The 12,574-nt window shown below is 36.9% G+C and overlaps 1 protein-coding gene across 1 annotated transcript in view; it reads right to left on the reverse strand.

Annotated features, from left to right (window-relative positions):
- Nucleotides 1–1,408: 1,408 nt before the first annotated feature.
- LOC126354609 (SUZ domain-containing protein 1) overlaps nucleotides 1,409–12,574 on the reverse strand; it is a 45,735-nt gene continuing 34,569 nt past the window's right edge. Inside the window, exons 4-5 of the mRNA XM_050004365.1 lie at nucleotides 9,161–9,249; nucleotides 1,409–4,006 (exon numbers count right to left, since the gene is read on the reverse strand). Coding sequence (XP_049860322.1) covers nucleotides 3,895–4,006; nucleotides 9,161–9,249 — 201 coding nt within the window. The 3' untranslated portion in view covers nucleotides 1,409–3,894. The remainder of the gene's footprint in view (nucleotides 4,007–9,160; nucleotides 9,250–12,574) is intronic.

Here is a 12,574-nt window from a genome sequence, read left to right on the forward strand (position 1 = left end):
AGCATCCGAAATATCCATCGTGCATAGATTTTCCAATATCCAAGCAAAGCAATAATGTTACCCACACGTTGTTGTGAAATGCTGATTGTGCTTGCAGTTTCTCTCCGATTGATACGACGATCATTCTGAATCAATCTGTCAACAATTTGCGAAACTCTGTAGTTGCTGTCACAGGATGTCCAACTGTCACGCAGGTCAGATGTTCCCACCTCAATCTCTTTAAACTTACTCACTCAATGACAGTACTCATATCAACACAATCACCATAAACTGCTTTCATTCTCTGATGAATCACCTTTGGGGATGACACCTTCTGCAGTCAATAATTCAATGACTCTACATTGCTCAAATCGCATTGACCGACCATCTGCGCACGGTTCCATACTTTACACTGTAACAACAACTGCTCAATGCTAAGGCTTCCTGCCAGCTGGAGCTGTAGAGAAGAGGCTACAAAACAAGCCAGTACCTACTGCACACAAATGCTGCCAACTGTTTAAGAGCTATGAATGTGGAGGCATTACTTTTCAGTCAATCCTCGTACTTGCTTGTCTTTATTCTCTCCATTGTATTCTGCCCAGGATTTCACACTCATGATGTATAGCTTGAACTTATGGTCTGGACACTACTACTAATACTTGTTGTCGTGCTTCAACGATACAGGAGCATTAAACAAATTGGATACATTATTACAAAAGAGCAATAATCATAAAACTATCAGCATTATGAAAATCTGCAAGTATTTACTCTCACCTAAACCAAAGCAGACAGACTTTAATAACCCATCAATGACAAGGCCATTGAACATAAAGCACAACCTAGAACTGGGACAAAGATGAGGGATGAAATTGGCACTGACCTTTCAAAAGGCATTTATAGCAAGTGACTGATGTAAATCATTGACACCCTAAACCTGGATGTGCAGATGGGAATTTGAGTTACCATCCTCCCAAAGTGTGTCCTGTGTGCTAACCAATGTACCATATTGCTCAGTCATTACATAAACTATAAAGATTCTTTTCAGGGTTCATTATGATTACATAATTTCGAAACACAAAAAGGTCATCAATGTATAGAAGAAGCCGTCATTGTTTACTTGCTAATTTATTTTTTGTTCAATATATTGAAAGATTGAATTATTGGACTTTTAATGTCTTTATACCACAGAATGTATTTCCTGGGGACCACATATACTACTGTAAAATAATTATTCAGTGTTTGATATCAAGACAATTTTATCATAAATAAACCTTATTTTTATAAGGATATGGGAAAAGCTACTACTGTGGCTTTGTTACACAATTTAATCTTGACAAACTGCTAACTTCTTTGGCATCTTGATTGTGCTACATATCTGTCACTGCTCACAGTTCAGCAATCTATTTTTTAAATATTAAAACAAGTGATATCGATAATTTTTAAAAAATATATTAACTTCCATCACAAGTAACCCATTTTAATAATAATTTTTACATATATCTCAAAATGAGGGCACATAAAAAATATCCAACATTTAATCACTAATGTTTCTTTGAGGTGGAAATCCTACATCTGAAAACTTTAAATAATTGAAATCTTAAAAACTGGTTACAAACCTTCCAAAATTTATTTGCATGCAGCAACAATGCTGCAAGGACAAATACCAGCAGCATATCTTTAACAAAAAGTGAAGCCTTACAAAGAGACACTAAATGCTCATTAATCACTGTTACAATCTTGTTTTTAGGTACAGATTCAATTAAATAAAAATTATCATAATGCAAGATTCTGAATACAGACCATTCTTCAATAAAATAATACTTGAGCAGGCAGAAGTGGAGAGTTGGACTTCTACCATCAACTGCTTATACTCCAATCTAAACACAGTAAGACTAACACTCCAATGATTGCGCAACAGAAAAATCCTCTGACACTAGAAGTCAGAAAAACCTCTCCACTCAATATTTAAAATGAAATGATTAAACATGAAAATTGTGAAACCAAATACGAAGTGCCAGCAATTTTCAACTTCAGAAAGGAAAATCATATACATAGAAATTAATATTTCTTTACATATAATAAAAGAAAAAAGCTTTTTGCCATTCATCTGTTGGTTTACTGACTCTGAGAAACTACTCATTTTACTGAATTCCTGCAGTCAAAGTTGTGACCACTGTGGATTAACATGCCACAAAGTATTTTCTGGCCCCTACACTGTCTGTGATATTTTTCTTACATTACTATAATCTGCTTCATTGTGTATCTACTTCCATTTCATTTCAGAATAAATAGCTGTAATATTCTTCTGTAATAAAAATAAAAATTCCTTTGAAGTTGTTCTATAAGCCATTTTGCCCAAAATCTAAGGCACGTTAATGTGTTTATCTAACTTAAGCCAGGCAGCACAGTTTTTGCAAATAGTAGAAAATTTATAAAAAACAGCCAATAAGGAAAATGCTTTTCAAATGATAATTTTAATGATTGCATAAATTAAAACTTTCCCTTCTTTATGAGATATAAAACACTCATTGTGTTTGATGGCAAATTCTACCTATATTGAAAATGTGTGCTCAAGAATTACCAAACATTTATACACCATTTGAGCAGGCCTGACAATTACTTGTCCATACATACAAAACCGACTGTGACATTTCAGAAAACTCTCCAACAAGATTTACATCCATACACAAAATCCGTGGTGGAAATACTTCTGTTCAAGACTAGATCACGACTTCAGGTAGTTCCAATGTATCAAACAGTGGAATGCATCCTGGACTTTAACATCTTGCAGCTATCATCATTGTTTGTCATGATATTAAATAACTACAAAGCAGTACACTCAGTCTTCATGTTAAGTTACAACAGAGGAAATCTAGTATCAGAAGGATGAAACAAACAGAACATGTCTCACAATGCACACTTACATTTATGAAACTGTCATTTTTTTTCTTTTTACAAAATTGGAAATATGCACATTCATTATCACTCCATGTCCCATTATTTATTCTCAAATTTATATGAAATGTGGAAAAGTATAAATTCACTTAATTCCTGTAAGCTTAAGTGGCAGCGCTGTTCCACCAAGTTCCAAGTGGCATAACATTCTTAATGCACAATCTTTACATGTATATCCAGCACATAGATATAATTATCTACTTTTTGAATGAATTGTTTTAAAAATATGCAATCCTGTTATTTGAGTTAATTCTGTTCACTGCACCTAAATTCTGTTCACTTTTCCTTATTTCATACTGTCACATAAGTCAAAAATGTCTGGATAGAAACACCAACCATGACACAGTAACAATAAAAAAATTGAGAGTTAGAGGGAGGGAGGGAGGGGGGAGGGAGAGAGATATGACGATGATGAAGAAGAAATATCTGGTAAGGTATTGTCCTGTTTCCATCACTTATTCTATCATAACAAGAAAGTTGAAATCATCAGCAGAAATCAAAATGCCACAGAAACGTGTGAAATTATTTGCAACTGAAAACAGTCTATAAAAAAACCATAAAACCTAAAACATATATAAAATTTTAACAACACAACATCCATGGCAATGAAATGAGTGTATGATATATAATATGTATGTGATTATGTATATGAGAGGTTGTTTCATCACTGGTTTTCATTTCCATAGGGTCCACACACACAGAACTGCGAGTCCATTAAATGTATCAAAATATCAACACAATTGTCTCTTAAGTCATGCCACAACAAGCTGATACAACTAGGCATTGTCTTGTTTTCACTATATAAATCACGCAATTATGTACAATCACATCACAAATATTGGTTGTGAATTCTCCCTTCTCCCATGTGCCTCAAATGTAGGCAATGTCAATTAATTAGTCTGTATTGTCACGGGGAGAGGCAAGGCAGGAGACATCAATAACGTAGTGCTCCTAAGGGCACTATCTACGCAAATTGAATCCTCTCGTTCCATCAGGTCCCTTCGGATGACGCAAAATGTTGCCAGTTTCTGACGTTCGCAACACCTCCATTTTTGTCTGTATTTTGCTTATCCTGGAACAACAAAGTACAATATAAACAGTGAAAACTTTTACATAACTTCATCACTACATTTAAATAAAACAAAATCAAATCAGGATAAGACAATGCTCCTACTACTATTTCCTGGCCTTATCCCCATATCTTCATGGTGTTGGCATGTCAATATGGATTTGGCAATACCAGAGGCGGGTGGTCCCTCCTCTCCCCACTACTACTATGCCGAGACAGGATTTATGTACTCCATCTGCCTGTGTCTAGCATTGTCCCTCGTGAAACAGTGAGAAGGTTTTTGAAGTGTTTGCAAATCATGTAATTGAGGCGGGATTTGGGTAAAGCTCAATATTCACCTAGTTGGATGTGGGAACCACACCCAGGCTGGCTGACACACTGGCCTTTGTCGTCAATCTACCAGTGAATTCTATCATGCTAACACACATGGCTGTTTGGATGAGTCATTTGGAATAACAAACTAATATCAACATTTTGCAATAAAGGTGTTTATGGGCTGCAAGGAATTCCACTGTAATCTCAGAAAGTAGTTTATCTTTCTGCTTATCCTTCTTATCCTTTGATTTCAGTGAAGATTTCACCCTTTTATCTACTGGGAGGATGGTACTTTTCTTCTGCCCACAAACTGCAGGTGCTGGTCCTTGGGGGGGGGGGGGGGGGGGGCATAGGTGTCCTTATCCCTGATGTGTGGGAACTGCCGGTGCTACAGGGGTAGGGGGCAAGCGAGCTGAAGTTCCTTCCCCTCAACTGTGGGGCAGTGCCAGAATGCGCCGTGCAAGACTGTGTCATTACGTGAGGTTTGGACTATGACAACAGTCGCAAAATTTGAGACCATATCAACTGGATGTAGTTTATCGAACTATTTCTTTGCACCTCAATGAGACAGGTGGTCAAGTGTTTTATACTCTTGGATTTTATTTTGCCTCTTAAATACTGAATTATGGTGAATGAGAAGGGTGCACTTCCAGACAGTTGACAAAGTGAGGTGGTTGGTCACAAGGGCTGCCCGTCCACATGCCCAACACATAGCCTCATTAGAACAGCCACCCAAAACATCTCATCAGAGGAGGAAAAATAAGGCCTGACATCCCATCTAAAAACCATGACCTTAACCTTCTCAGGTAAAATGTTGCCATTGAAGGGTAGGATAAAAGCTCCAGTGTCCACTCTATTACCTCTGGGTCCCTTCTGGATGTGGAGAACAAAATGGACTGCACACCACACCTGATTAGTGTGCATTTCTTCATCAGTTTGTAGCATTAGGTTAAAATGGGAGATTAACATCTTGAATTCTACTGACCTTGTTAATAGGAGAAATGGTGACAGGTATATCTCTTATCTTTGCACAGGCCTGAAGTGCCTGTGATTGGTTGATGTGTGATGTTTTGATCATCAAAGGTCCATTTTACACTTTTCTATTGCTGTAATCTCCCCAAATCAATCTTCAATATTTGCAAAGAAAAACAGTGGCTTCGTTGTGGCGACTGATCCACCGTCAGTTCGAGAACAAACCAAGACCTCAGCAAACTGTCCACTTCCATTTTTCCTCACCTGGCTCTCATCTGAAGCTGAAGCATGGTCACAGGTAGGTCACAGCCATAGGATTGTAAACGTCTGCATTAAAATCACTGTACCTGACTGTTGACACAGTCGTGTTGGAATGGCCACCATTAAGTCTGATCCATTTCATTGTGGACTATCTGCCGCAATGCCACTCACTCCGATCAAAAGCTCTACCCATGGGTGCATCCCACCAAGGCGAAGGCCACTTTGCACAATAGCTGTAGCCCGGAAATCTGGTACCCCAATGTTGATAGGCACCTACTCCTTGGCTGACAGGGGAAGTTAAGTTCAGGCATTGGCAGTGTGATCCTTGCGTTGTCCGGGGGCTATCACTGAGAGTGTACATGACAACCACAATAGACTGGCTACCATGCTGGATTTCAGGTGCAGAGGTAGGTCCACTTAATTGGTAGACGCAAAAGATAAAAGCGCACAGTGGAGAGTTAATGCACCACAGTAATCTGCCCTTCCCTAAATGGCCTGCACTTTTGTAAAATTTGGAAAGTGGAGGTCAAACCAAAAATGGGGACCATAACTTAAAAAGCCAAATTAGATGAGAGAAAAAGCAATAAAAGAATGAAAACCTTCGGAAGTCCAAAGTGCATTCAAAATATCAAGGTAAAAACATGACCAAATAAAAAGACTTATTAACTGCCTTTTACAACAGGCAAGGAAGGGCCGCAGGTCTATTCTAGCCCCTGACACTGCATTGGGGCCTCTGAATTGCTGTGATGTCTTCCTTTAATCTGGTCTGGTGGGGATCCCACCCTAGCAGCAGTCAAGAATGAGTTACACTAGTGATTTAAATGCAGTCTCCTTTACAGATGAAAGGCTCTTTCCTAAAATTCTCCCAATAAACAGAAGTCGAACATCTGCCTTCCCTGTTACCATTCTTACATGCTCGTTCCATTTCATATTGCCTCGTAACATTTCAGTTTGATATTTAATCTACATTACTCTCGAACATTGTGCTAATAATGCAGTATTCGAACATTACTGTACAGTCTTTCCAATTCATCTGCATTAATTTACATTTTTATACATTTAGAGCAAGCTGTCATTCATCACAGCAACTAGAAATTTTGCATAAGTCATCTTATATCCTCCTACAGTCACTCAACAACAGCATATTCCCGTACACTACAGCATGTCCAACAAACAGATGCAGACTGTTGCTACCCCTGCTGTCAGATCATTTATGTACAGCCAGAATAAGAGGTCCTATCACACTTCCCTGTGGCACTCCTGATGATACATTTGTCTCTAACACTCACTATGAAGGACAACATACTGTGTTCTATTACTTAATAAGTCTTCAAGCCATTCACACATCTGAGAATCTATTCCGTATGCTTGTACCTTTGTTAACAGTCTGCAGTGGGGCACCATGTCACACACTTTGCAGAAATCTAAGATACAGAGTCTGCCTATTGCCCTTCATCATGGCTCACAGGATGAGATGTGAGAAAGGGAAAGCAATTCCATTTTAAAATACAGTTTAATTTTTAAAAAAACTGTATTTTGAGAACATTTAAATTGTAATTTAAAAAATGCATGTTCACTGTAAATTTATTCTTTTCAGAAAAATGTTTGTAATTTGTGACAGTAGTAGATGTCCTGATGGCATATTTTTTGTTAACAGCATTCATGGTTTAGTTGTTCACTGTGTAAACGAAATGATATCCATTTACAACTAACTGTAATCAGATGCAAAATGTGGTGACTGTTAAGAAGGCCTACAAAAATGTTTACAATGGAAGCAAAAATTACTTCTTTAACTTATTTACCATCTCAATGAGTAAAATATTCAGTCATTATAATGCACCTAATACCCATACATACATTTTGCATACAGTAAGACTATATCCCCAGTGTCATGACATGATACCTACCAGTACTCAAATTTTATATACTACACGAGCCGGACTCAAATCACGTCTTCTATAACTGTTACTTATAAGTCAAATTTTGAATCTGAAAGATCAAAATGTGTGTATTTTGTTGTACATGTCATTTCAATGTCAGTCGGATGCAGAATTGGACATTAAACAGATCAGTAAACATGCAGTATGTGCTTGTTTACTTGCACCAGCCCCATCTCTAGCAGTGGAGCTCTCAGCCTAACAAACTTTCTTGTACTATTGCTAGCAACTGATAAGCAGAAATCAGAGAGAACCACTACTAGATTATTTGCAAGCTATTAACAACTCTAAAAGAACAAAGAGTGAAACCAAGAGTGTCAGTGACTTACAGACAGCTGTGATTGAATTCTGTAAACGAGTTTCACGCTCTAAAGCAATCCACTTGTGACAGTGAACTAGTGTTTGCTTCGAGCTGAGTTCATAGAACATGTTCAGTAACTGAAAGGACGCTACTTTATTAAATTTAAAGAAGTTGAGAAGAATTAAAAATCTTTCTAGTGGGAAGCTTTTTCTGCCCTCATAAATCCATATCAAATTAGCTACACTGACTCAAGTAAAAAGCTTTTACTGCGATACACACTATATCCAAATAATAGCTCACGAGAAATGTTTATTTTATAAGCATTAGTTCTAATGATTTCATATTTATTCTACTTATAATTGTAAGAAGTATTCCTGCAGTACAAATCAAGTGAATTGGTAGCATGTCACATTAGCTAATTTGCATTCATTGATTGGAAACTCAGAAAAAATTGCTAAACATATAAATTAGAGATGATCTTCAGGAATAGTTGACTGTGGAATTAATGCATTTGATGAGTTGTGCTCCAGCCAAATGCTGATAATTGGCGACAAACTTTGCTTATAACAGGCGACAAACTTCGCTTATAACATTTCACCGATGAACAGCACTGCTAATTCCATGATATGTCTAAGTCAATGGGCATCGTAGTACCACTTGCAATATTTGTTGTCCTATGACAAAACTATTTATGCAGTTGCCTCATTCACCTTAAGAACGGCAGTCTATTATGTGATCTAGATTATTATCAAGGCATCATCACAAACTAATAGTAAAAATCTGACACCACATGAGGATATGTCTCTGAAATTTCTTCAATTATAACCCATTATACTCTGATTTACACGAAGATAAAGCACCAGTCAGTAAAATTATTTGTGTAGTGACAGCTGATTCCCATAAATTCTAATATTGTGAAATTTGGGGTTGTGTTCAAAATTTAACGTCATACTTTTTGTATGATTCTTACTGCATCACTCATTTGTCTTAAACTCATTCACTAACAAATGTTTCATTCTATAATAATTATTATATTATTAAATAAAGTGCATTCATTTAACAAAAAAGCAAAAATTTGAAAATTAACATGAATTATGCAAACTTGTCTCAATCTATTGGTAGAAGTACAATAATAAATACATCATCTTATTGGATTTACAAGCCAGCTACTCTTCTTTAAATATTCAAAACAGTATATCATAAGTAAATATTTACAGATATAATCTTAATGTTTTTAGTTTGTTGACATTCAAATCTATGCTCCCACAACCACTAGTTATTAAAAGATTTTCTATTTCTATTCCACATTCCCACTGAGCAATTTGAAATTATGTTTGTGTTACTATCACTAGCAAAAAGTACGGCACCAACCTATCATCAGTTGAGGGCAGGTGTTGTTCCTCAGGACTTCGAGCTTCACCAAGGATTCGTAATCTAGCTTCAGCGTAAGCTTGTTCACGCTGTAAATAGAGGAAAAAATGAAGTTTTCATATGAATATTTTATATTTGATGGAGAGATAAATTTTAAATCATGCTATACTTGCTTTTCTCACTACCACACATCTTTAAAAAAGTAATGATATAATGTGGAAATGTATCAACTAATTCTAAATGACTGGAAGAGGGCATATATGTTGATGTTACGCAAAACACAAACTAAAATATCCTGTTATATCAAACTCTTTTCAGATCAGGAAGGCTTTGGAATCAATGTGCAGTCAGCCTTTAACAACAAACTAGAAAACATACGAACTTTTACTAACTTCATTACCTGCAATATGTCGATGTGCTCAAGGAGTAGGATGGGGGATTAATGGATCAGAGGCATTTATTTTCAGTTACTGTGTCAAGCACTGTAACAATGTTTGAACAGAAAGGATTTTAAAAGAGTATTTTGAGACTGTCACACTCGAATCATGACCGGTAAATAAATTTCAAAGAACTGTGGGACAGTAAATATTTTCACCTACTTAAATACATAGGTGAAGAAAATTTTAACTAGTTGACAGTAGAACGATGAGTGGCTCTAGAATTTACACGGAAATTCTTAAAGCACTACATATCCCTCCCCTCAGCTCTAACATGTGATATTTTATACATAATCACCATGTACATTAATATCACATAGGATAACACTTCATTTCTCAACAATACATCATCTTCTATTAATAATTGTAAATACTCTTGTTCTTATTGCCTAGTCATTCCTTTTTAACATTTTACTACAATTATAAAATGTAAACCTTTTCATCCATGTTGGAGTTAGCTCCTTCAATATTTAAAATCGATAGGACCCAAATTGTTCTGTTTTCTGCTCTTTTTCCAGGTGTGCATGACCCATGCGTAATCTACTGTTTGTTCCTTCTTTCCCTACTACCAGGAACTCTGGGTAAAATAAAAGAGTTTTTTTTTTCTTTTTTTTCTCCACTTGTAAACATAAAACGTAATAGACTGGTGATGCATAGAATTCAAACTTATTGGACTAACTCCTATAAAATGTGTGACTTCTGTCATGATACTGTCCTTTTCCCCTTTAGGAATAGTACCTATACCTCACTTATGGGTTGGCCCTCTTAGTGCACTCTCCTCCTGTTTTGGTAGGTATACCCTCTCGATTCCTATTCTCCTATGGTACAGGTCAATCCCCTTCCTGGTGCCCCTGTCCACACAGTATAGGTCAGCCTTTCTTAGGTCTGCCTATCTGCCTTTTGTATTCAATAAATGCTGGGTGCAACCCCCCTTATCCTTCCTGACAAGGCCTCATGGTTCATTGCCCTAGTATACATCTTTATGTACACTATCATTAAACATGTCTGGTGATCGTCACTCTGCCCGTTAACTCAGAACATTAATGTCCCTGGGAGACAGATGTTATTCTGCCCAGATCCCATGGATCTGATATTAACTTTACTTGAGCAAGTGCGAACCAGTACTTCTCATTAAATTTTGAGTGAAAGGCTCCCCACGACAAAACAATCACCATTTTACTAGGCAACACAACATCAAGTTAAGGTATTCTGTTTTCTACTCTAGCCTGGATAAGTTTGAATCCTTTACACAAGTCATCTACATTTCTCTCGGTATTACTAAGTTTGAAAGATAAAATTGGAGACACGTTGTCAGAGGTCACCCTTGGAGCAACCTTTCTGTCTATCATCTATTCTACCTGTTCCTCCACACTACTGATACTTATTATGTCTGACATTGCTAGATTCTCTTTAAAATTTCTTTCCACATTATCAACTCGAGTGTTAATGCCTGCGATTTGTGACTGGACCATAGGAATTAGTTTGTCCTACTTCTCAACACTTTCCTTTAAAGGGTTTGATCTTTGCTTTACAGCATCAAATGTAACATTACATACACTTTGAAATGATCCTAAATTTTCACTAAATTCATATTCTACATTATTATATTTGTCTTCAGTATCAAATTCTAGCTTCTTTGTCAAATTCTGAAATTGCTCATTCTGTCTCTGGTCAAAGCCAGTAAACAGTTGATTTATGTGAGTATTTAAAGAACTAGTTAGTTCACTCTTTAAATCTAACTTCAGATTTTCGATTTTCTTATTTAAAATGTGAAATTAAGTATTTAATAAACCTGTATTTGTTGACTGACTGTTCAAGGTTTCACTCTGGTTACTTAAAACCTCACTTTGAGCGTCTAATTTAATATTTAATAGGGTATTCACTGTGTCTATTTCTCCACTTAAATTAACATTCTGTGCATCGAGCTTTCCACTTAATGTTGCTGAATCTGCCTGCTGTTCACCCAACTTAGCATTCAACTGAGTATTCACTAAATCTAATCTAGAATGTACTGAGCCTATCTCTTTTCTTAAAGCTGCAGTTTGGGCTGTAATTAAATTTCGTAACTCAGTCCAGTCTGACATTTCCCTTTTCACTTTAATAGCAGTGGTTGGTTCTGAAGCTAGCTGCTGTTCTTGATCCATAACTTTCCACATTCCAGACCTCGTGAGCATTAAAAAAAATTCTACTCTACTTATAATGACTAAAATATTAGTCTTTTACAACAGTTCCTTCACCTTTATACTCAAATAATTAAAGTTTTACGCTCACCCGACATAGAGTTCTAGCTGTGTTGGTGAGTGGATGTGTATTCAGTGCTGGTGAGCAGCACTGGTGCCGGCGGTGTCTAACATTGAGGATCGGCATTGGCGAGCTGATGTGGAGTCAGCACTGGTGAGCAGCAGCTGCCGCCGTTGGCGTCAGTTGCTGGTCAATGTGTTGGTGTTTGTTGTGATGTGTGAGAGCTATGTACACTCCAAACCGAATCTTCTTAGCCGAAGTATTCTTGGCGTAACTCTTCTTAGTCTAAAATGTTGAAGTCTACTCTCCATTCCTTTGACGTTATTACTTTCTTATTTCTTTTACTGTGTTGCATTTGCAAACTTTCTTCCATTTTGTTCCTTGGACTCAATCCAATTACTCGAAACAGTTCTCTTATCTTGTTATGCCTGGTTCCTATGGCAACTCAAAATATCTTCTTCCTGTTTCCGTCTTAAAATTCCCGTTTCCTTCGAGTCCTGTCACTTAGGTCACAACATTCTAACAGTTTTGATGACATGGGCAGTGGTGCGAAACTGGATTGCATTCACAATTCACACCTCACTTTCATCGTTGACTTACGTGATGTGACTAACTGACCCTCTTCTCTGGATATTCAGCTATGTCAAACCTGATTCTCCGAAGATTTTCGCTGGTTAGAGGAATTAGACTCTTTCTCTCTTCTTGAAATAACTGGGTACGCATAGAATACTTTCAG

Source organism: Schistocerca gregaria, chromosome 3, assembly GCF_023897955.1.
Source record: "Schistocerca gregaria isolate iqSchGreg1 chromosome 3, iqSchGreg1.2, whole genome shotgun sequence".
NCBI lineage: Eukaryota > Metazoa > Arthropoda > Insecta > Orthoptera > Acrididae > Schistocerca > Schistocerca gregaria.